The sequence below is a fragment of the Pseudopodoces humilis genome, chromosome 24 (assembly GCF_049639895.1).
Source record: "Pseudopodoces humilis isolate 2021_Gansu_Grassland_sample_001 chromosome 24, ASM4963989v1, whole genome shotgun sequence".
Lineage (NCBI taxonomy): Eukaryota > Metazoa > Chordata > Aves > Passeriformes > Paridae > Pseudopodoces > Pseudopodoces humilis.
The window spans coordinates 3049479-3075747 of record NC_142223.1 but is presented as its reverse complement, the minus strand read 5'-3'; the positions used below and the strand labels follow the sequence as shown (position 1 = coordinate 3075747).

The following is a 26269-nucleotide window of genomic DNA, read 5'->3' as shown; positions in this document are numbered from 1 at the left end:
TAGAAAAGCACCTTTGCTGCCAATCCTCACAATGTTGCCTAAGTGCGTACATTATAGAGCAAAAAATCCTTCTCCATTCCTTAGCTGGGCCATAAGACATCTCAACAGTGGTGCAAGTGTTGTGCAAGCAGAAGGGACAACACAGGGAAAGGACAGAAGAGTTACAGGTCAAAATAATTAATACTGTATTTTTTCCCCCTTGGTACTGACTTCGTTAATTAGCAATAAATAATGACCATGTAACTAAGCTCCAAAGACACTAGAATAAGGACTTTGCTCTGCTATTATCTTCTAAGGAGTTTGAGTTTATGTCTATATTTTGCAGCACATTAGTTGTTCTTGTGGTCAGAGCTGTATGTTTAATGACATGTTTCTAACAGCCAAGTTCCTAACTAGTAAAGCAATTGGGGTAAACAATATAAACACATTCACTTTGCTACAATAAGATAACCTGCTAATGTACTAAACATGACAAGCATCCTTTGATTCAAAAAGATAAACAGAAGGAAAAAATAAGACACTTGAGAACTCACCCTCCTTAGAATCCCTCATATCTGCAGAAGTAGAATCCAAATCAGTCTTTTTCTGTTTTGTATCTGTTGCCTTCTTTCCCTTGTTTTTACTTTCCTGAGTCTTCTTCTTTCCTGGGGAGAAAAAAGCATTTATTACTCCTGTTCAACAATTTTTATTTGTCATATATGAGTGGACGATTTAAGCCCTTTTGGTTTTCTTGTTTGGAGTATAACAAACTGTTGTAGACACCCTGCCTTCCTGAGGAATACAAATGATTGATTAGGGGGACAGAATTCAGGTAAAAAACTTCAGACACTGAAATACTTTCCTCACTTTCAAAGCAAGACCAAACTGCCTGTGCAGGGTTAAGCAGCTCACATCATGCAGCTATCCAACACCCTAATATGGCAAATAAACTCCTGTATCTCACAGAAGTATATGGAAAATAGAAAATCTCTTCATACTATTAACCCTTAATGTTAATTGGAAGACCGTACGAAGTAGAAACCCACAGAGGTTTATCCTAGTTGTATAAACATTCTCAATGATGAGTTATGATAAAAGTAATGACATCATGAGAAGATTGAAAGCAGCATGAGCCTGACCAACAACATGGCAAAGGCAGTACAACCAAATGAGATGGAACTGGGTAACAGCAAACGATGACAGCATTTTGTTGGGTCCTGACACAAACACCACATAAAAGTTATCAATTTCTGTTAGTAAAAATGAAGCAGCATTAGTTGCAGAGGATGATGAACACAAAATGGCATTATATGCAAAGAGCTGACCAGTACTCTAAGATGTAAACACACTGAAAACTTCATTTTCCACTGCACTACAAAGCACTACTAATTTTTACCATTAATCTTACAGATGCAGGCCTACAACACACAGAAACTATGATAAAGGGTGCGTAATAACAAATGAAAGTTTATGGTTTTCTGATTCACTGAATTGCAGACTGTACTCTCCACACAGAATACAGAAAACACCACTGAAACTCCACAGTTCTACACACAACTCTTTGGAAGAACTGTCCAGAAGCAGCAATCCAAATTCCTCCTTTGCCCCCTCTAACACACAAAATGCTGCTTTATAACAAACTGCCCGTTCCCTCTGATCAGAAATGTCCATCGCAGTGCTAAATCCATTTCCTAGTTAGAAGCACATTCTTCCACGTCACAGTCCTGTCAACAAATTCCTCCTTTTTACCCCTTGAAAATATTTTTCACATCCTGAGCCAAGAAACGAAATGTCTTTTAAAAAGATGCTCCTCTGTTCAAACTGAGACGTTCCAAGCACGCACACCCCCACAAGAGAACAGCTCAGACAGCCTCAGCTTTAAAAGGAAACATTTGTTTTGATCTGAACATTCTATCTAAATAACTATCTGTATTTCCTCTCAAGGAGTTCAGATTTCATAGGCCATCCCCAAATTCTAACGTGTTTCAATTTAATGTATATAATAACCCTTTTTATTTAACAGATTCTAATCTTATAACCCGACAATAGTCACTCAGACTTAATTTTTGTCACCTTTGGAAAAGACACATGCATCCTTCCCAAAGTGAACTAGCAATTTTCCCTTAATATACTCAATTATTGTCATGATGCCCATGTCTAAGCTGCCATAAAAGACCAATACTGGATTGTTTGAACAATGCAGCATTCAATTTTGCTTTTATACCAAACACCTGCATCAGAAGATTTAGCACATATTTGAGTGTTCACATAGGCAAAAGGAAGTTTAAGCACATCTTTCTTTACCTGACAGGCTACTGAATGCTCAATGTGAACACTATTTTTTTATTATCAGCACCTCTAATGTTCACAATTACGACCAGCACTACCAAGATCTGAATATGAAGGATATCAAAGAAGTTTCCAGCAGTATCTCCCAAGTCACTTGAAATTGCTCTGGAAATGTACAGTAACACAATCCAACAGTTCCACTTCTACGGAAAAGGTGGAAATGTAAGATTTCAACACATTCCTAGGAATCAAACTTGCATCACAATACACATTATGAGTGACATAACAAATCATACCTAATTCCTAGAACCCTAAGAATTCTCAACCTTTTTGCAGACCTCTTATCTGAGGACCACTATATCAGTATCTTGACCTAAACACAACAAAATTCTTGATTCATCTCTCTCATCAGGTGAGACTGGAAACAAGAATGAAAAGGATGGTGCACAGGCCCCTCTAACCTGCCAAACGTGGCCCATGCTCAGAGACACTTTCACCCCACATGGATTGCAGCATCCAATGTATTGCAGATGAAGTCACAGGATAATTCTGCATCTGACTCTACAGCAGCCCTGAATTTCAGCATAACAACAGGTTACTGTCAGAGCCTTCAAACCAAGACCAAAATAATTCTTCTTTTCTAACAATACTGGCAATATACTGTGCTCTTTCAAGGGTGACGTAAAGTATAAAAAGGCACCAACACAAATCCCAAGTGCTAAAGCATGTGGATATGTTTCAAAGTGTCATCCAGTTAGAGAATATAAAATTTATAGTACCTCAAATCCAATTATAATCTGAAAAATCACTAAAATAGCAAGATTTTCACACAAAAATCAAGGTACTTATGTCACATACCTTATGCTACCGATGGAAAGCAGATCATTTGCAAGTTCTCTCGCCAGTCCTAAAAAGAGATGCAACTTGCTCATGATGTAACCTGCTCCATGATACAGCTGGAGATGTTTCAAGTTCTTGGCCTTTAAGCACCGGTGCATTTGAAGAGAGGATTCATCCGGCACCTGACTCACCCTTCCTCTGAACAGTGAGCAAACCTCTTGTGCACGGACAACATTTCAGATGTGTTAGATCAATTCCTGACACGCTTCAATGAGAGACACCAAACCCTTGTAGATGATCTCCTTTACCAGCTTTAGTTTGTTCATCTTCTAGGTGGCAGCTTTCTTTGAGAAGGTTCAAAGAATTCACTATACTCAAATATGACAATGACTGGCCCAGATGCACAATTTCACAGTCCTGACCATTCAACAGCACATGTCCAGGAAAAGAATTTAAGAACAGAGTATAGGTGATACTTCACTGATATGCTCTCCCAGCTTTCATATATCTGGAGTTCAGGAACTTTTGAGGACATTTAACAGCTGTTGATAGACTCTCCCATGAGTTCTCAAAGTGCTTTTGAAATCCATATAAACCTGAAAGATTTGCATCATTTTCTACCTGCATATTTCCAATAAAACACAACCTACTGCTGGATATAAAGGGTATCAATGAGTAGTCCAAGGCCTATCCCTTAGTTTTCCTATTGTTTCAGAGGTCAGGAATGAAGGGAAGCCTGCAGGAGGGGTGAAATGCCTCTGAACACAGAACCTGGTGGAAGCCTGAGTATAAGTACACACGTGCACTTACCATCAGGCTCCTGAAGGGTCCTACATGGCTGTTACGGCCAGCTGGATCCTCCACTTGGTCTAAACAAGAAAGATACAGGAATGAAACACAGGGAAAGTGAAATGGAAACAATGACAAAAGAATAAATGAAGGGCAGAACTTAATATATGTGTATGTGCTTTAGAGGAATTGTAAAAGAAAGATGCAAAGGAAAATGAATGAAATAAACAGATGGAAAGTAGGAACTTGTCTGTAGTGATGAAGATCGAAAGAGGAATTCAATTTGCAATTTGTCTTGCAACTTTTAATAGGGTTCCTTTTTCTCTCCTCTCCACTTCTTCTGTAAGATAGCTCAGCCTTGACACCTTTACAATCCCTTTATAACATTCCAACAGGCACAGGAGAACTCATGCTACTGCCAATGTCCAGGTCATCAGTACTCCCACTAATTTTGGAGGAGTTCAACAGAGTAACAGTGCAAGAGAGAAGTAATTTTTATTTGCCCATATTTCATTTTATTGATAAAACCAAGACACCTCTGAAGAACCTACAGTTAGCTGTGCTCAGACTTTTGTTGTTAACCAAACTACTAATGGGACTATTGAACCACTGAGTTTTTTCTGGTGGGATGGAATAAGCACACTCAGAAGCTGGGAGGGAAGATGTTTAACACAGTCTTTCCATACACTTGCAGTTGAACTCTATAATTAAATATTGCTCAACTGTACAAGATGCCCTTGTCTTTAATAACATTCTACTGCAGCACCAAATATTTTCACAGTTAAGATCACAAAGTAAGAAGGACACTCACACCTGAGATCAAAAACTGCTTCAATCTCTTCTAGAAATACAGAATGTGGACATCTGCCTCCCCAAAAATCTTGGGTTAATAAGGGAAAGGAATAATTGGTATGAGATGAAATGACTTTTACTTCTTTGACATCTGTAGCCAACAACTAACTGCAGTCCAGTAACACACCCAGACCCTCCCCCATGTGTGCTCTGCTGAAAAATACCACAGAAACCTGCCCAAATCTCAAGTCTCCTGGAAAACAGTGGAGAAGCTCCCTCAGAGATCCTCTGGAAAGCATTCTTAGGGCACAGACACGGGCAACACTTGGCAAGGCTGAGGCTGAAGGGGAAAGATGCAGTTTCATGTGAATGAGTGTAATAACAAACTCACCAGTTAACTCTTTGGAACTGGTTGAGATTGAAGTCTGCATCAACTCCATGCCATAGCTGCTACTGTTCTATAAAACAACTTCTAATTATTTTCTCCTACTGAAAAAAAATCTGTGCTTTGGCATTAAACAGAACAGAATAAAGATTAAGTGAATATTCAAGCTAAAACATTATTTTGGAAAATTCAGCAGAAAACAACTGCACAATCATTTCCATATTCTTTTGATTAATGAATTTTAACATACTGCTTCAACTTGAATTTTAATTTGAGAAACAGCTTGCTGTGCACCAGCATTCATCTGTTTCTGTATCCAGAATGTTGGTTGATGTCATGTTTTTCAAAATAAATTCCTTAAGCCTTCAGGCATCAGTAAAAATCTGAGTGGTTGTTTGTTCTGCAGACAGGCTAGAACACATGAATGCCTTTTTCACACACTGAATGCAATATCCAAAAGAACAGCATAAATTGCTTCAAAAAATTACATCCAAGTTGTGTTGGCTGGAAGAGCACGACAAAATGCAGAAACATGTTGCAGTGATTTCTTAGAATCTTGTCCAACTGTGAATGGCACAGCACATGGGTGTTAAAGACCCTACATATTTAATAAGTTGAACTGATTAATTAGTAAGGTAACTAGACACCAAAAAATGCTGTTTAATTCAAAATGTTCATTATTAAGATGTGAATACTAAGGCTATTCTTTCAATATTCAATTTCAATTCCTCTGTTTGCATTTAAGTGACTTTGCTTTGCTTTTTGTTTGTGTTTTGTTTTTGGTTTTGGGTTTGTTTTTTTTTTTTAGTTTTTTCATTATTCACAAAATCATTATTCTCTACCAGCACCTGCTTACACAGCAAAGTCAAATCAAACACCACCTGGCTAAATAAAGGGCAACATAGCTGTGTGTTAAGGGCTGCTCTGAGCCACTGAGACAGCCAAGATCTCCTAAGGTTTAGGGAAGTCGGTAAGCACAATATGCCTGATATATATATTTTATATATATATATATATATATATATATATGTAAAATGAATGTACATGAGGTTTATTCATATAATCAGGGGGATTACAGAAATTTGCCAAAAACATGATCTCAAACCCACAAAGTTATGCAAATATTTTATTCCAGTATCTAAGCCAAGAGCCACATTTCAGAGGAGACAGCACAGGGTCGCTGCTGCCCATGCAGCACTGCAGCCTTACAGCTCCAGCACCTGGCTCAGTGTCTCACCCACAGCATCTACCAGCTCATAGACTGTGCCAATTAAATCTTCTTTAAATTGCTGTCCAAAGTTTTAAGTGATCTAGGATAGCTGAGGTTCAAAATGTCACACTGCAAATTACTGGAGAAAAAGGAAGAGTAGAAATAGTTAAAAACCTAATATTAGGCTAAGAATAAAAAAGATTGCAACCTTGAAAGAAAAAGCCTCAACAATTCTGCCTTATTTAAACAAACATTGCTTAAATGTTGTAACATCGACTTCCAATATTTCTTCCACAATATAACTGTTAATACAACAATATATCAAAGTTCCTTTTGAGTACTTGCATTGAAGTACTGCTTTGAAAGGATTCCAGCAAGCTTAGCTGAGGAACTCCAAGTACCTCTGAACAGACACACTCATTACCTGGGGAGAGAATGGCTTTGGAACCCTAAAGCTCCCAACTTAAAATGAAACTGCTGCCTACAGGAGCTCTAGAGAAAAACACCTTTTTACTGGCAACAAAACAGGCTACAAAACCCAAACACAGGCTTCCTGAGAGCCCACAGCTCAGAAATTCCAATGCTGCCACAAAACACCTTTGGTGATAATTTTTTTTCCTCTACAAGCCAGGAAAAGCTTTTAATTTTTATTTCTTTGTCAGTGTAGGACAGATATGCTGTACTAGGAGCATTTCCCACTTTGGTTACTGATCATCCCAAGCAGTGGTGGGCACATACACATGAAAACTTCTATTTTCAGTGGTGTATCTTTCTAAAACTGAAAATTTTAAATGCAAAGTCAGCACATTTTTAATCATATTCCAGCAAGTCTAAGGGTAAAATTCAAGCCACATATCAATTTTGGAAACAAACAACTCATTAAAAGCGATGTCTATTAAATGTGAATGGTTCCACACACAGTATCATTAAGAGGCCTATTTCAACAATGCTGTCAGGTAGGTATGAAAACCTGCAGAAAAAGGCAAAATGTAAATGCTTTTATTACCCTGTTTTCTTCAATCTGTCATCAATTAAGTATTTGGTGGAGTGTACGTCTTGCAAGAACTAGTTTGTGTAGGCATTACTTCAGGTATTGTTAAGCAAATGAAACACTAAAATTGACATGAGCTGTGCAAAAACAATTGCAACAGAATTTTAACCTCCAGCTCCTGAGAACCACATGAATATTTCAGAGCTGCAGAAGATCATGGTTCTGTACTGTCAATCTGCCCAGACCTACTGTATCAAATAATATTAAAGCTGGAGAGGCAGAATATGTACAGTTCTATAGCACAGAAAAAATGGAAAAGTCTTGTGAATTATCTACAGGTTATGGGCAAATGCAGTGAGCAAAGGTTTCTCTGTAATTTTTTCCAGCAGAACTTGCATCTCCTCTTCCATAAAAAGACACTTTCAAGCTTACCCAGTAGGAGCAGGAGAAAGAGGAAGCCAAACTTCACAGCAATTCTATTAATACCAAACTGCCTGTTGTATAAGCCTATTGCTACCCATTAACCATCACTTTGCTCACAAAGAGTACATTTTAATCACTGCATTTTCCATCCACAGTATAAAAGGGGCAATGAAGTCTCACCTTGGGAAGGTGTTTCAGGACAGCTGAAGACAGAGGTACACACACCAAACTGTGCATGAGACTATTTGTACCGAACACTACACAGACCCTTTGCAGGAAAGAAACAGAGCCATGCACTGACAGACTGTTAACGTGACATTTGCATAACAGATGAACTTGTTGCCATGGAAAGCGTAAGAAAATTCTGAGCTGGGCTATTTAAAACACCAATTTCTGCAAATGTTTGGCAAAGTCTCCACTTTAATGATAGCACTGAAGATCATGTTACTGTGTCTCACCACAAACTCCTGGAATTATGGTAGTCAGTACAAGAAATGTGAGGATGGCACCACTGGTGTGCCTTGCCAAGAAAAAGTAATGACCCAACAGTTTGCAAAAAGCAGGAGTGAATATACAGCCAATATATGGAGTTTGTGAGACTAGAAAATTTGACACTGTTGATAAATTTCAAATAAACAGATTTTTAAAAACTGGTGAAAAATTCTGAGTGGGATGCCTGTGTTAAATGTGTGGCATTACAGCAATCCCCACAAGCTGAACCATGAGCTATCAGGCTTCATCATACAAGTTATGTTTTGTTAATTAAGTTATATACCAAAACGCTGTACCAGACAAGAGACAAAACCAGTTTATATCACCTGTCACAGTATGCCATCCACCCTTGCAGCATCTCATTCCAATCCCCAACACGTTCTGACTAATCTGAGTGCATATCCCAGGAAGTCTTAAGTTTATAGACTACAAGACTTACTTATAATGACTTAAGTAGTACAGAATGTCACCCAACAATTACATGGCATGGCAAACAAGGGTTTAATTCCATGCAATTTTAACCCACACAAGAGCTGTGATGGAACAATTAAGTATAAATAATTATATGTAGAGTTTTTATCCAAGCAAGATTTGAAAATGTTATTTCTGCCCTTACACCAGTATTTCTAAAACAGTAGAAAGGGGACACAAATATTTGACCAAACTTTCTCTAAACTTTCCCAATCACTCCAGCTCCTGGTGTGTTTGTGCCTCCCACCCTCCCTAATCACTTTTCAGTGATCACACAATTCAGTACAAATTCCTAGCAAGTTGCTCCATGGCTGCCACAGCTCCCACAGCCAGCCCAGAACAGAAAACATGATGAACATTCTCCTCTCTACTTCTATTCCATGGGCTTTTGTTTTGCTAAGTATTAAGACAAAAGCAGCAGCAAGAGAAATGTCAGCTGGCACACACACTTTCCAGAAATAACTGTTCTCTATATTTAGCCAGTTTATATAAAATTCAGTTAAAAATAGAGCACCCAAATTGTGTATTTAACACAGAAAATGTCTAAATTTAAATCTCTGCTTTAACCAATCAGAGCTTTTATTTAAGCCCAGAAAATGTTGCTTCTAGCACTAGAGCTTCCTCCAAAATGTTTCTGAAATGAAGTTACTCTCAGATAATTAGAAATACCTCCTATTTTGACAGCAGCATTTACAAGGTAATGCGAATGAAAGCCCTCACACAACTACTTGTACCAGCAAGTTTAAAATGCTCACTACTAAATCAGTCTGCCTTTATCTGTAATAAATAACTCAAATATTTGTTATGGCTCTATTTGGATCACTGAACATATTTGAGAGGATTACATCAAAAATATCTGGGGTTTTAGCTAAGTTATCTTCAAAAGTAACTACTTAGGCCTATACCTGCCATTTTATTCTGCTGTTTGACAAACCAGGTATGTTCCAATCCAACAGCAGTCACACAAATAAGTGACATTTTTTAAAAAAATAATAGAAAAAAAGGACTATTGAGTCCATTGCACACCCAAAAGCCCTTTTTACACAGCTGATCAAGGTGGTGTCTGCCTTTCCAGAGCAAATTTGCCTCTCTACACCAGACATGAAAAGCTGTCACTGCATGGAAAACCAAACCTGAGCCACTGATCCAAACGTTTGCCCAGACAGGGGCGATGGCTTTGCCTGGAGAACACAGCTGTACAAAGGCTACAATTCCCAGGAAACAGGGCTGCCTTTGTGTCCAACAGGAGCCCTGGGATTACTGTAACAGGAGTCCCCACTGGTGAGGAAACAAGAGCAAAGTCTCTCACAGATGCAGGATCTGGACAGAGCTACCACCATGCTCAAGCTGCCACGGATAAAATTAAACCACTCAGAATTGCACAAGGTCAACATTTTCATTTACAGACACTCAAATTTGTCCTGTTATCCATTTTATTCAAATTTATCATGCCATTTATGTTCACCACATCTGCAACATGTCACTTCTCAGAAATTTTTCTCCAGTAAGTATTCCCAGTAAAATCACCCCTTTGTGTTTTACAATGTATTTTACCAGTTCTTTGATGTCCATTTCCAAATTTCTTTCCTTTAATCTTACTGTATTTCTTCAGTACAACCAACTACCCACTGGTAAGTATGCAGTGTTTTTCCATCAGTCCCCATTAAAAATATTACAGCATCTTCTCTACTGGATCTCCAACCTAACAAAGAACATTAATTGTTAATAACCAGCTCCTGTCAAAACATATTTGCAGCATGAAAACTCTGCTTCTCTGTATTTGTTAAATTTGCAAAGACTCATCTCCTACCAGCTTCAAAGTGACAAATCCAAGGTCATACTGCACAATACCACAGCAGGTCATTTACAGAAGCAGATAAAGGAGGATAAATATTACCATGTAAACTCATCATTTTAATGTACAATACAGTCACCAAATAATTCTTATCTGCTGGGAAATTGTGGAAGATTTGCTTCACTTCCTTGGTGAAACAAAGTGCTTCATTCATTTCAGCCACAGCCACTGATACTTTCTTAGAGAAACGCTTGTCAGCCTTCTCTGATAACATGAGATACACTGAATTATATTTCCAAAGGAACTGTAATCCGCCAGTTGCCCAATCAGTCCATTTCTCAAAAGGACTGTGCTGCAGGACAACGGCAACAGTTGGTGCTCATGTTTAACAAGACCGACAACAGAAGTTCTAAATTTATAATATGCCCCAAACCAGACAAGAGCAAATTGCTGTGTGCTTCATTTGTGACACCAAGAAAGGTCAAAGGCTCATGAAGCCATTAAAGGGAACAGCAGCTTCTTCCATTTTTCAAACAGTGAAAACAAATCTCAGAGCACAAATGTACTTGTCTTTTGCTCACTTAACTGCTGCAGGCAAGATGGAAGTGCAATTTGATCTAAATGGGTTAAAACTAGAAGTTCTTTTGCACACACCTGTTTATAGCAGAAAACACCAACTAAAACAGACTATAGAAATAAAATGTCACTGTAACATAATTTGGACAATTTAATTTGCAGGTAAGGAAACAGAAAATAAAACCAGCTCTGGTATCTGAGTGGGGAGAGTGGAGGGTGACATTGAACAGTTCAGGATTTGGGAGCTATGAGCTGAGTTTCAGCACAAAGTCCATTTTGTTTTTGCAATCCCTGACAAGGCTCTGTAAGATCAGAAACACTGGACTCGCTGCTCTTTACCTGCAACTTGGAACACTTGACAGGAAAGTCCATTTTTCCCTCAGCTCACTGCCACTTGGTAAGACCAACTCTTGGGAAAAGCCCAAGACAACTCCAGGACTTGGCTGAGGATCCAGCAATGGCAAAGGTGGGTGTTTGAACGTTCTGATCCCAATCCCCAGCTGGACAGGTCAGCTATCACTGCACTGAGCTGCTTTACACCACAGCTCACTATCTCCACTCTCTGCAGTTTTACTGGCAGCAACATACAGAAGTGTGCATTGGACTCAGCCCTGAATAATGGTGATGCCTGAGAAAATTTCCCCAAATTTCTATGAATCGAGTCACTTTTACAAACACCAGGCCTTTCCCATTCAACAGTCAAATTGTTTCTGATGGACTGCCAAACAAAACGAGATCTGTATCTGAGGAGACTCGAGTGATGCATCTGGCTCTCAACAAGAGTTAGAATAATGTATAGCTGACTACTCATTTCCATGGCATTTTGCAGCAATAATAATCAAGATGATGGATTTTCAGCTATTATAATACTCTCACTAGAATAACTTTATGTCAATCAGCACATTAATAACAGTGTCTCTCTGAAGTTCTGCCGCATTAATCACAGTCAATCAAAAGCTCTCACAGAACTCTGATAACAAAGTCTAACAACAGAATTAACTCTTAACAGCTGGTAAGCTCCTAAGTGCTCAGAAAGCTTCAACCTAAATAACTCTCAGGCATTGGTGATCCAAATAAATATTGTGATTTTCCAGGGGAAAAGTGTATAGAAGGTAAGTAAATACTTCTAGAAAATGGTCAGATATTGCCTACTTTCTTAGCTACAAATGCTGAAATACCACTGAGTTTTGTTTCAATAACTGATAATAAACCTGAGCAGAATGTCAGTCTGCTGTAACATTTCCTTGAGGAGCTCAACACAGCAAGTGTAGGCCGGTGAGAATTCTTCAGAACAAAGTCATTCCTGTCAATCTGTGTGAGGCTCTTAGAAGGAATGACAAAATAAACTGGAAGATTTGACATATTGAAAAAAAATAAATATACTCTAGTCTTACAAATAGTTTTCATTTCTGTTCATTTAAAAAATATACAAAACAGTTAATAAATAAAATATAAAACTTTGTTATTTTGCAGATTTGTAATGCAGTGATGTGAGAATCTTCACGGAGTTGACAAACACAAGTTACCTTCTGCAGGAGATCTCAATTACAGAACTCCCAGCCACACACTCAAATGGAGTCTACATGTTTTCCATTAATAAAGCAGCTATCAAAACTTTATGTGCACACTTCTGAAGTTAAATGTGCTTGTTCACCACTGCATAATAAATTACACAGGGCATCTGCAGATAAACCCTCTGTATAAGACATTCCCTGTAAATAATGCAAGTAAAATAAATGGTCAATGCAAAATTATGGTAAATTGCAATAAAAAAGTTTAGTACAGTTAATGAAACAACATTATTCATAATAATTCTGATCGTATGGTTTTGAAAAGATGAGGCACAAAAAATCCCCAAACATTTAGAGAAAGGCAGCAGAAAGGATTAAGAGGTACAGAAAACTCTTATCACAAGAACTTAGAGCCTTTTCTAAATAAAAAGTTGGTTCAAGCAGGAGTCAAATAAAAATAAGAATACACTGGAAGTCAATAACTGACTTTACCTTTCATCTACCATAAACCCCAGAATCTCCATTGGGAAACAAACACTGAAGTGGGAGATTGCACAGGAGGGTCAGGAAACCATAGAAAGAGCAACAGTGGCTGGTAAAGCCTTGACTTAATGTGAGGGAACACAAATCAATTCAAGAAAGGATTATTCATGTGGGCAAAAGTCACCCAGATTTAATGAGATGTAAATCATTGAGTTTGTTCTCTTATAGTCTATAAGCAACAGGACAACTCTAAATGACAAAATACTTGAAGGAATAAAAACCAAAAGTACTTGTTTCTCTCTGGAAAACTGTGTCTATTCTACTCTGCAGGAATTCATCCCCCTCCTATTTTGGAACAAATCCTCCAAATCTATCTCAAAGCTCTTCCCTGAAACAGGAATCACCAAATTTTCTCCACATCTTCTCCACAGAAGCGTTTAAACAATTCTATGAGTCAGAAGAAAATGGTCAAGAAAGTCTTGGAAAATCCCCAAATAATAAAATATTTCTACAAGGAAATCAGTATTTCAACAGCATCTTAGTAACTTTTAACTTATTTTCAGGAAAATTAAAAAAGCATTTACTAAGAAAGGAAGAGAATAATTTCCAAATGTAGTGGATTATTTTTTTTTAAAAAATAGCAGTGAAATATCAAGCTGCATTTCTTCCAGGTCACTCCTTGCTTCAAAGCCAATCCTGATCAATTGGAAACAAAATTGATTAATAATAGAAAGCTGCCTGGTGCCTTATTTCACTTCCCACTGTGGATTATATAACTGAAGACAGTGTTAGCAAATTTGCTGGGAAATGCCACAACTGTGGTCTAGATATATTTTACTTTTTTAACTTGAGAAAAACTGTCTAAGGAAGTGCGACTAAAAACGCAAAAGTATGAAAAAAAAATACAGAACACTTTAGAATCTGAGTTACCAAAAAATCTAAGAATTTTTATTCTGTTAGGTAACTATATACATCTGCTGTAAGCAGAACTAAGTTAGTAGCTAGAAATACAACTTTTAACAACCATGAAGGCCACATTGTTATTTTAAGTCAAACACAAAAACCCCACAGAGATAAAGTAACAGTGTGTGCAAGGTGCTTGTAGTACTTCCAAAAGTTTATACTTAGAAACACAAACTTTAAGGGCCCAACACAGGCAATTCAGTGCTCAATTTTTCAATTTTCTTAGATACAGGTAATTTATTTTTTTATTCCTGAAATGAAGGCTTATTTTCTCCCATTCTTAAATCCATAAGCAGGAGCAAGGCTGGAATGAGTGATACCAGTCTCACTTGGCTGTTCTGAAAGCACAGAGCAGCTGTTCTAGGAATGGGGGCACTGCTGGAGAGGTGAAGATGGGAATTTAAAGTAATACAAATCTCCCTTTCAAAGGCCCCCATACTTGGGGGTTAAAAGAAAACTTGCACTGCTTAGAAGAACTCAAATGTATGAATTACTCTCCAGACAGATGCTTCCATGACAGATACGGCCCCTTGACATCCCAAATGCTGCTTCTGGAGTTGTATAAATCTTCTTGCAAATCAGTGTGATTTAGGGTAATCAAAGTAAATTCCACTTGAAGCCTTTGTTCCAGATGATCTTGATGACTTCTTCCTTCCTCCCTAGTCTTTTCCCGGTCATTGGTTAGGAAATTTTGAAGCCTTGAGTTCCTATCTGAGTTTTAGATAACAACATAATTTCATTATATCCTTGCTACAAATGTACAATTTACATATCCCTTTATAAGATACATTCCAACCCATACACAATCATTTTTCTTGCAAGCTCTTTACTGTTTAGAAACAACCTTTTACACTTAGTCCAAGTAGAAACCTAATAAATTTGCATAACTTAAAAAATCAGACAATCAGGGCATCATTTGACCATGATTTCCATTTGGGATGACATCCAGATGGCAATCCAAGGCCTACCTTTTATAAACAGAATGCATATTTATGGCACTCTCAAGTACAGCTAATTATTTGGAACTACATGAGAATTCCTGAGAAATTATTAACAAAAAAAAGAAAAACTGCAAGGATTTCTACTATCACAGAATTTAACCTGCTTACTTCATCCCCTATGTTTTCCTGTTCCCCAGCAGCAATTTGACACTGTTTCAGCAACAGCCACACTTTCAGACAAGAGAAAAAGCAGTGTAACTTTCAGGATGACAGAGTTTAGATGTGGGAAGCAGAAGCTTGAAGTTGCACTTTGCATTCAGCCTGATATAAACCAAGGCACAATAATTATTTTTAACAGCCAAAAACTGATTCTTAATTCACTCACCTTCATCTCACACTGCCTCTGGGCCAGTGTTAGTTATTATGAATATCCCTATAACTCATGCTCTGCCTGAAACCCAGTAGGAACTATGGGAAGCAGCAACATTAGTAACAGAACCATTTAAGGTAACAAAGCTTTAGAAGATTTATTAGCAATGGTTTGAGACTTTAAAACCATAGTGAACAATCACCAGGGGCTGTCCATGACACAGGTGACCCCGATGCAGGTGCTCTGCCTGCGCTACAATGGAGAAATATTTTAGGAGTTGACACAACTGTGGCTGAGAGATCATTTGGTTTCACAACTCACTCCAGCTGCATTATGCAGCACATGCTTTTGGAAGAATGAAATTAAAGACTTTTCCCCCTGTTGAGAGCCTGACAGCAGCAGTGCAGCCCCCAGGGAGGCAGCTCAGCACTGCTGAGGAGCTCCGTGCCTGCCTGAGGGGAGCACAGTGAGGGCCAGAGCACCTCCAGAGACACAAACAAGCACGGGAAAAAGAAAACACTGGCCTCTTCTCTCCCCAAAAAAGGCTATTTCAGAGGTATTTCTCTCAAGCATGTAGCAGGGCAAGCTTTCATCCTGAGGAACATCAGTATCTTTCTTCCTTCAAAACCAGACTTTTGATCTGTCACATAATCCGTAACAGAAATGAGATTTTAGCCTTGTTTGATCACACTTTGGAGCCTATGCGGCACCTTAAAGCAGATTACAGCCTGATAAAAACACTGCTTATCTTCAAGTTACCCATTGAATCACCATCTCTCTTCTTTAAAAAAAAATACTTTAGCTACTGAAAAGTTACTTTTTTTCAGAAAAACAGAGTCCAAAGCCAGAGGCCTCATGTGTTTTTTGTGAAGGAAACACTCTGTCGATGTTACTGCTCACTGCTACAAATTATTCCTGATCACTGCTACAAATTATTCCTGTCATACCCAAAGGAAGAGAGGCCTGGATGAGACAAAAAAAATTCCACACTACTTCTCTCAAGGACAAATGAACCCAACTTGCGAAGTGAACCCAAGCTGTTCTCTTTTCAATTTCCTTAGAAGGAGAATTAACGAAAGATCTTGTGCTAATGCATTTGATTGAGCAAATTTCCCTACAAAACTGGCAGGCAACACATTAACTGAAACCTGGGAGAAACAATGATAAATGTTCAACAAAAAAATGAAATTTTAGAAAATGAAAAAGAAACAAAAAAACCTAATCTCAGCTATTGTTGGCCATGCACTGGCAGCTGCTGGCTCTGAACTGTGTAGTTAAGGCAGGGATAGCAGCTTGACTGATAAGAATCTGTGATGGTACCCAAGTTCACCAGGTTTTCCTTTTTGGGGGGTTGCATTCCCATCCCTCTCAATACCCTGTTATCCTATTAAATTTCTTTCTCAACCTCACATGCACATGGAACATGACACAGAGTTCCAATGTATGAAAATAAATAAGCAATAACTGCCTTTTCCCTCCAGGACTCCTGAGCAGCTATGCATGGTAGAAGGAAGGTGCAGAGGATTTATTGCAGCTAAGGAAAGCTATGGCCAAGCCAGGCAGGAGCCATCAAACACGAACACCTGGGGACTACAACATAGTTTGAATGCAGAACACAAAACCAAAAATATCCAGGAGGAATATATGGGGAGCTGGAGGAAATGGCAGGCACATACACTCCAAAGGAGATTATGGACCTTGTGTCAGGGATCACTGGCAAACAGCGCAGCTCAAGGTCAGGGCGAGCAGTTCAGTGTGGGCTTTGTGTCTGCCCAGGCCTGGGCAGCTCCTGGCCCACCCACCCCTCACAACTTCAGTCTGCTCTGCCTCTCCTGGTGACCCAGTCTCACTTACACGAGAGGATTCTGTCATTCATTCAGAGAAAGGATTCCTCCTGCAACGTGCACATGTTACAGCAATGAAAGCCTCCATCGACTGATTGGGCAAAACAGCCCATTTTTAATTACCTGTGAAATGATCACCTCTTCTGACCTGTCAAGAGTTCATTACATACATGGCAGGAACCAGGTTACTTGTCAAGTGATAAATATCTTAACTGTTCAACTATAAGACCTAAGATGCATTAAAAATTCAAAAGGATATTTATTTTACTTAATATAATAACTACATGGTCTGTATCACTAAATCGTAATACACCTCTCAAATAACGTCTTGTCTAGTCATTCCTAAGGTATTAAACTGTCACTTTACTTTTCTGGAAAATGTGTTCCTAAAGGACACACTCATTTACAGTTGTTAGAATTTAGAATTTCTTACCTGGTTATATTTTATTCTCGATGTGCAAGACAACAGTGTGCAACATAGCCCAAATTAAAATTTAAAAAAAATATTGATCTGTTTAGCTCACTAATGAATTCAAATTTCACAACCCTCTGGAGGAGCTCCTCTCTAGTAAGTTTCTTAAATTGCTATTTAATTCAAATATTACCCTATATTAACCCCAAATTTTTCACACACATCAAGTTAATTCACAAAAATCTTTCTCCTCCCATCCCTTTGTATCGTATAACTAGAACTATTTCTTTTTAAATTAATTACTTTTCAATCATGTTCATCATAATTTCCTTAATTTCCCCAAGCCCCTCAAGCCTAGGGTTAAGAAGATTCCCCATCCAAGGATATAGCTGAATTTACAAAAGCAGGGGTATGAGCAGAAACCATTCTGGAATCCTCACTGCAGCTAGTGCTACCAAATCTGCAGGAAAAAAGTGTATATTTCTTGTAAAAAGATTGCTTTTTATAAATATTAGCAGATGCTACTACAAACACTAAAATAACAGAGTAAATGCAGAGTAAAATAAAATTCCAATGAAATCTGTGAAAAATAAAACTATGAAATTTCAAAATATCCAATGAACTGCATTGCCATTTTACAGCTGAAACTTTAAGAATTCAAATCAACTAAATACTAAGAATTTGGTCTTTCTGCTTTATGAGACAGGAGTATAACTCCATAAATAGATTATTCTTGGTTATTCTCAAATGTTTCATCAATATGAAACATTTGAGATGTTTCATCTCATGTATGAATATGTTTCATCAAAGTTGTTTTTTTGCTGGTTTGTTTTTTATTCAGTAATTGTGAGCCTTAGTAAGGAGCTTGTGTTTATAAAAAGGGGGAAAAGATTTACTGTTCCTAATTACAAAATCAGTAACATCCATAACAGTTAAAACACAAAACCTACCAAAGAGCACAAAATCAAAACCTAGAAACTAAATTAGCTTACTGGTATTTTTACCTATAATTTCATGAATGCAAATCAAACTTCTATGCCAAGAAAAATTACCTTAGAAATTATTCTGTCTGGCTTTTCTGATTTATCATATAACCAAATTCTTGCAGGTTGTTTTTCTAGCCTTTCAGGTAAATCATAGGCACACAAATTCCATGTGCTAAGATAATGCAGATTTAAGAAAAAAACATAATACAGCCTGTAATTTACCAAGCGCTGCTTATATACGTGCTAAATATGCTTTTCATTATAAAATAAAACTCGGTGCTTGAATTTCAGTTTGTATTTGCTTTACCTATGAAACACTATTCAAAATAACTGTTGCACTATAGTCCCCCCTCCTCAATCTCCAACAAAAAACTTACACAATAACTGTTTTCAACATCTGACCTTGTTTCCAATGTGAGTTCCAGTCAACTGCACTACCTGTGAGATCAGGCCCTACATTTTATGTTTAAAATATTATAATGATGCTGCTTAAAATATTATCTTTCTTTGGTTCATTTGTAACCTCCAGAGAACACCAAAATGTACATATTCCCATGCAAGACGAATGGATACATCTGTGCTACAACTGTGAATTTTTCCCTTTTATATCTACTCCCTGTAACTAAAGGCTTTATTGTGATTTTGGCCTAAAACGTTAGTCAAAATGTCAGTTATGTAAGGCCACGCGTGGAGGCACACGCACTCTAAAAAACCCTCCTGCTGAATTAGTCATGGAAAAAATAATGGATGTCTGGTCTGACATACATATTCACAGAGAGAATAATGCGTTTATACCACCCGAAACTCTGTCCCACCCTCCCTCCTCGGCCGAAGTCAGCCAGGAGCAGCCATTCCCACCGCCTGTGAAATTCCACAACCAAAAAACCGGCCTAGAAACAACAAGAAATTAAAAACCGCAGAGAAATAACAGGACCGGGATTCTTCATTTGGCTCGACTGACGTACCCCCAACCCCGGGCTCAGCCACCCCTTCCCAAAGGATCCCGGCGGCCCCGGGCTCCGCTCCCGCTGCCCAAGGAGAGATCGGGACGGCCCCTGGCTCAGCCTCCTCTTCCCAGGGAGAGATCGGGGCGGCCCCGGGCTCCCCTCCCTTTCCCGAGGAGGATCGGGGCGGCCCCGGGCTCCGCTCCCTTTCCCGAGGAGGATGGGGGCGGCCCCGGGCCCCGCCCCCTCTCCCGAGGAGGATCGGGGCGGCCCCGGGCTCCGCTCCCTCTCCCGAGGAGGATCGGGGCGGCCCCGGGCTCCGCTCCCTCTCCCGAGGAGGATCGGGGCGGCCCCGGGCTCAGCTCCCTTTCCTGAGGAGGGATCGCGGCTGCCGCGGGCTCGGCCCCCGCCCCACTCGGGATGGCTGCGGCTGCCGCGGCCCCGCGTGTCCGGCCGGCGGAGCGGGACATTCCCCCTTCCCGCGCCGCTCCCGCCGCCTCTCCCAACTTTTCCAGCCACAACTTCCACGTTCCGCCCGCGGCGCCGCCGGCCGGGCCGGGCCCTTCCCTCCCTCCTCTCCCGGGTTGCGGAAGGTCACGGCGCCCGCAGGAGGGGCTGCCCCGCGCGCTGGCGGTGGCGGGGCCGGTCCGGTCCGTACCTCTGCGGGCCTTCGGGGAGTGCCGGCGGCTGCGGGCGCTCGCTCGCTCCTCCTCGATCGCGGCCGCTATCGCCGGGTCGTCCTCGCCATTGTACCACACCAACAGCTCCTCGCCCGCCGCGATTGGCTGCCGGGACACAACACAGGGAAAGCGGCCAATCAGAGCGCGCGTTGTTGGCGGGGCGGGGAGCGGCCGCGGCGGCGCCCACGGCGCTGCCCCCGCCGAGCCTCGAGGGCGCCGCCCCGCGCGCCCCCTGCCGGGCGGAGGGCGCAGCACCGAGCGGCCCGCCCCCGAACCGCGCCGGTCACACACAACAGCCCAAAACCAGCCCAAAACCAGCCCAAAACCAGCCCAAAACCGCCCCAAAAACCTCCTCACGGACTGTAACACACACACACAGCTCAAAAACACCCCAAAAACACCCCTAAAACCTCCTCACCGACTGTAACACATACACAACAGCCCAAAACCACCCCAAAAACCTCCTCACGGTCTGTAACACACACACAACAGCCCCAAAACACCCCAAAAACACCCCAAAAATCTCCTCACCAATTGTAACACACACACAACAGCCCAAAAACACCCCAAAAACCTCCTCACCGACTGTAACACATACACAACAGCCCCAAAACACCCCTAAACCACCCCAAAAACCTCCTCACGGACTGTAACACACACACAACAGCCCCAAAACACCCCAAAAACACCCCAAAAACCTCTTCACCGACTGTAACACACACACAACAGCCCCAAAACACCCCAAAAACCTCCTCACGGACTCTAACACACACACAACAGCCCAAAAACACCCCAAAAACAACCCAAGAACACCCTAAAAGCAACCCTAAAACCTCCTTCTGTAACAGACACACACACAAAATATCCCCAAACCACCCCAAAATCACCCCCAAAACCCTCCACATGGACTGTAACACACACACAACCCTCTAACCATAAAAAAATCATTAAAAAAAATCACCCCCAAAATATTCCCAATAAAACATAGAAAAACCCCATAGAAGTGACAAGAAAAGGCCAAACAAATACTGTAAAAAGACCGAAAGAAAAGATAATCCCTAAAAATGGCAAAAATAAAGAACAGAAAGAAGTCACAAAAAAAGAGACAAAATCAGAACAAAAAAACTAAAAATCACAAAAATCCTGAAAAATCAAAAAAACAGAAGCAGGGACACCTTCCACTATCCCAGGGTGCTCCAAGCCCTGTCCAACCTGGCCTTGGACACTTCCAGGGATGGAGCAGCCACAGCTTCTTTGGGAAAACTGTGCCAGGGCCTCCCCACCCTCACAGGGAAGAATTTCCTATCATCAAACCAAAATTTCCTCTCTTTCTATTTGTATCCATTGCTCCTTGGCCCATCATACAGATCCTGACAACTGAGATATTATTAATATAGCTATAGTTAACATTAGTACAGTTAAATAGTTAATTATTAATATTGTCCTTGTATTAATAATTAATAAACAGTTGTTATTATTATTATTTTTGGCATGAATCTTCCAGCTGTAATGTCCCAAATTGTGGTTTGCCTCGAGTAGTGACACTGATTTAAATCACAGAGCTCACTTCTATGGATATTTACTGTTAATTCTCTTCAGAGAACAGCCAGGTACGGACAAACTTACCTTATAGAAAGCATTAAATAACATTAATTAATTATACTACTACTAATAATAAGTTACTGCTCAGGCAGCCACTACAGCTGGGATCTAGAAGAAAATCTAAAGATCCAGGAAAAAATTGTTGCAGTGGGTTACTGAGAATACAGATAATTAAAACATGTTTAAAAAATTCACTTCATCACAAAAATCAAAGGTTTGCTTGCCATTCCAAATTGATTATTTCTATTCTTTTTAATCAAATTTTAAAAAAAGAAAATATCACTGACTAAATTAGGTAAATGGGCATCACTGCAAATGCTACTCACACTCCCAGCACTGCCAACAAAAGAAACTCTATTGATCAGTTCATTCCACATACTCCTTAAAATATCAGACTCTACCTAGTAAGTCCCCAAGTTGGCAGACTAAAGATTTTAACTTACTTTTTAAATCTTCCGCATTGTTTCTCCATTTCCTGAAGCATTTTACTCAAAACCAAGAAAAATTTAAATGCCTTAATTTTAATTCCCCTCTTTCAGAGCTTAATGAACATGGGGCAGGTGGAGACCAGATCCTATTTTCAATCATTACAGAGCAAAGGGTGTCCTCAGACTGTTTTCTCCAGTCTGAAGCCAAAGGGGAATTTTGTATCAAGAAAAGTAGGATTTCTTTCTTCCACAGCCCATTTTTTAGTGGGTCTCACAGCACACGATAAAGGTGATAATTATCATCATACCCCCAGACACTGGAACAACAAGAGGTGCAAGATCCCAACAATTAAGGGAAGAGTAAAGTTATAACATAAACAAAGCCTATGGCTTGGCTTCCTTGAGTTCCAGAGGCCTGATAGGATAAATAGTGGCAAAGTTATTTGCATGGCCTTGGAGCTGGTGAGCAACAAGGAACACAGCAGAGCTGTCTGATGCAAAAAACCCCTTATCATCTAAAAAATATACAAAGCCAGAGCAAAGATCTGGATGAGGTTCCAGGCAATGCAAACACAGGGTGGTAACGAGCATGTAATTTGCTGGCTGCATGGCTGGAGCTAACCTTCAACTTGATGAATTTAGTTTTATTGTGACTGCTCTAGAATCTAAATTAAGCCCTCTAACCTTGTACTTCTAAAATGAGATGCAGCAGCAGCAGCTTCAAAACCAGACAATTAAAGCTGCTCCCTCAGTAGCAGTATGAGAGTACTACACTGAGCAAGTGCCACTTGTACCACCACTCATCCTCGTGACACCCTCTAGTAACAACTCCAAACCTCAGCCTCCTCCAAACTATTCCCTACAGATCCTTGGTGTAGCAGTGTCAGGCTGGGACAGCCTGGCTAAAAAAGGTAAGAATTTTGGGAAGGCTTGTAAGGTTAATAACTCCCACAGACTTTTTTGTGCTTTTTGTTTTAACTGCAACATTTAACTATTCTTAATCCGACTATTTTCTGTTCAAAAGGTTTACAGTAGGTTTGAAATTTGTTATTTTCAAGAGTAATATCCTAACAAGTTATTAACCTAACCTAAGTAATCTAAGAGATTCTAGCACAGATTGCCTAAAAATCAATTAATTGTGCATGTTCAAGCACTCTAATGTGTCTTGTACAGACTGAGATAGGCATTTGCCTGCCCAGCCTCATCACAGTAGCTATTTTTCACCACAGACACTGCATTTTACTGTGAAATTGTGCTTCTGCACCTGGGTGTGGCCTCATCTCACCAAACATAACCAAAGTGAACAGTCTGACACTTGTGTGAATCTTTCACATCTATAAGCCAACGTTACGTTGCTCTCTCCTACGTAACAGGTGTTATAAACCTGTTGGGCAAAAGAGTCTTCCACAAGCAAATTAATTTCATTTTGATCAGGGAGTTTCTTAGCTAAGCTTCTTCAGAAGATCTTTTAAACTGAGTTTTCACTGTATTTTACTTTTTCTAGAATTCAGGTTTTGTCCTGTGTGCAGAATGACACTACACAGCGAGCAGAGGAGAAGAGCTGCAACAGCATCACGAGTTTAAGCTGTTCCCCTGCCATATCACAGCTCTCACACAGGCATCCTGGGAAGGCAGATGCAAAGCAGCTTACAAATACCCTCAGCCTTTTAGTAAAGATGAAGAGAAGATGGAAGAGAAAAACATTTGCTTGTGCACACTCACAAATTTTTTATTCTTTATTCATTGAGAGCAGGGAACAGGGAAGTTAAAGCTCTACAGTTCTGAGGTGGTTCCACACCAAGCAAATTTGGGCTTCGTTATCTCAGCAATGAGGCTTGGAAATCAGCCTGTTTAACTTAAAAATTAAAAACCTACAAAAAAGATTAAGGAAACCTTGGGAAAAATAAGACCCCAAGACTATACTTCCAGTTCTTCAAGGTAAAGCAGAACAAAATTCCACACAAGCCACCTGAATTCTCCTCTGGGGGTAAATAAAACCTGTGCTGTTTATTTGTCAGCAAGTGGAATTCCCCTAAATTTATGAATTATGGTAAAGATCAGGAAAGAACCATGTGTTCATACCTGGGCTTGTAAATTTACAGCAGGTTTGAAATGGCAGTGTAGAGATCCTAACATTATATGCAAAGATAAGGACATTTAAGATGTTCTTTATTACATGCCTTCTTTTGTCTCAGCAGTAAGGTGTGACTGGGATAAAATTTATCAAGTAGCAAGAGACAACAGACAAAAGAACAAAAGGATATTCCAGTGCTGAGACAAAGAATCTGTTATTCTGCCAGCAGTGCTCAGCCTCTTTTAGCAGTACAATTATTTTCCAAAGTGCATTATCATCCACCAAATAAACAAATTTTAAATATGTGAATGCTTGTCTCTGTCAGGACTGAAACTTGTGCAGAAAAGATTCAATGAAAAATTTAAAATGTCAGAGTGACTCCAAAAGCACACCTACATTAATAAGTTGGCAAACACAGAGGAAATCCAAGATAAAGCATCTAGAGAAATCAAGGCTGGCTACAGAGTCATGTTGGGAGCCTGCTCCTGTGAATAAACCCTGCAGAGAAGACAATAGTCTGGCTGGCCATAGTGAACCTCTGAATGACATTACAAAATTCACAAAATGTTTAGAAGGTTTCTTCAATCTAACTTGAGTGATTTAAAATATACATTTACCTACTTCTGTACTGCCCCATAAACTTCAAAACTGCATGGGAACAACTCACTCTTTTATTAAGCAAATACCAGTTACTTACAGATATTGTTGGCCTCACAAGGAAATGGAAGGAAGAGCAACAGTGCAAAACCAAAACTACATATACCCCAAACACCCAAAAATATTTTAAATAAAAACTAAGTCAAGCCACACACACTCACTGCTAGGAGGTCTTGATCAGGGATTCAAGAAATACTTTAGAGCCACAATATTCTTAATCTAACATGCTCCACCATTATAGTTAAACCATTTTTTTTCTTGATTTGGGAGATAAAATGCTCCAGGAATGACATCCTTTTCCCTGCCTCCCCCTCATCCCCATGAACAAAACTGAAATGGTATAAAACCATGAGAAATAGTTTCATAGAGCTACCCTTAAAAGTGTCTTGACATCCAAACTTTGTCAAGCAATGCACAGACCATAAAAATAACTGATTACTGTAAAAATATCCTCAGCAGAAAGAGTCTTGGTATCTACAAAAATGGAAAAACATTTATTTCATATACTCCGTAGTTTTTCATTCTAGTTTCTATCAAATTTGCTGCTACAGCAAATCATTACCCAGCAAGATAGACTTAGTGTTTAAACATCCTGTAGTTTAACAGTAATGTCAACCATATTGGCAGATAAAAATTTTTACCAATGATGTGTATCATTTGCAGCGTTTTAAATATGTTTCATAAAATGTTTCAAGCTCCGTTTAATATAAATAGTGAGAAAAAAGTTCTTTATCAAGCAGAATAAGAAGTATTAACAATAAAAGAAAACAAAGTAGCAGCTGTTCAGCCAGTGATACCTTTAAACTCTTGTAGTAAATGGTCCTGTTGATCTCCAGAGGAAAGAGGTTCTGCTCCTTCCCTGAGCGGGCCCAGTTTATGTAGCGCAGCCAGTTGCCCTTCTCTGGGTCAGTGGCATCCACACACATCCAGCCCAGGTTGGGGTAATACACCTGAGAGAGACAGCAGAGGCTCACAGCACCACTGCAGCACTGCAACGCTGCAGCACTGCATTCCACAGCCACACACCGCACCACTGCGTTCCACATCACACACAGCACCACTGCAACACTGCAGCACTGCATTCCACAGCCACACACAGCACCACTGCGTTCCACACCACACACAGCACCACTGCAACACTGCAGCACTGCATTCCACAGCCACACACAGCACCACTGCGTTCCACACCACACACTGCACCACTGCAACGCTGCTACACTGCATTCCACACCACACACTGCAACGCTGCTACACTGCATTCCACAGCCACACACAGCACCACTGCGTTCCACACCACACACAGCACCACTGCAACGCTGCTACACTGCATTCCACACCACAC

General features: G+C 39.9%; 1 protein-coding gene across 3 annotated transcripts in view; it reads right to left on the bottom strand.

The window, feature by feature from the left end:
* PRDM2 (PR/SET domain 2) overlaps positions 1-26269 on the bottom strand; it is a 66327-nt gene that overhangs the window by 21846 nt on the left and 18212 nt on the right. For 2 of the 3 annotated variants that reach the window (XM_005528315.3, XM_014257275.2), the window contains exons 5-7: positions 25725-25877; positions 20145-20271; positions 534-644 (exon numbers count right to left, since the gene is read on the bottom strand). In XM_005528315.3, coding sequence (XP_005528372.2) covers positions 534-644; positions 20145-20271; positions 25725-25877 — 391 coding nt within the window. Of the gene's footprint in view, positions 1-533; positions 645-3918; positions 3936-20144; positions 20272-25724; positions 25878-26269 lie in introns of those variants that run through there. The other variant, XM_088066431.1, reaches the window with a different exon arrangement.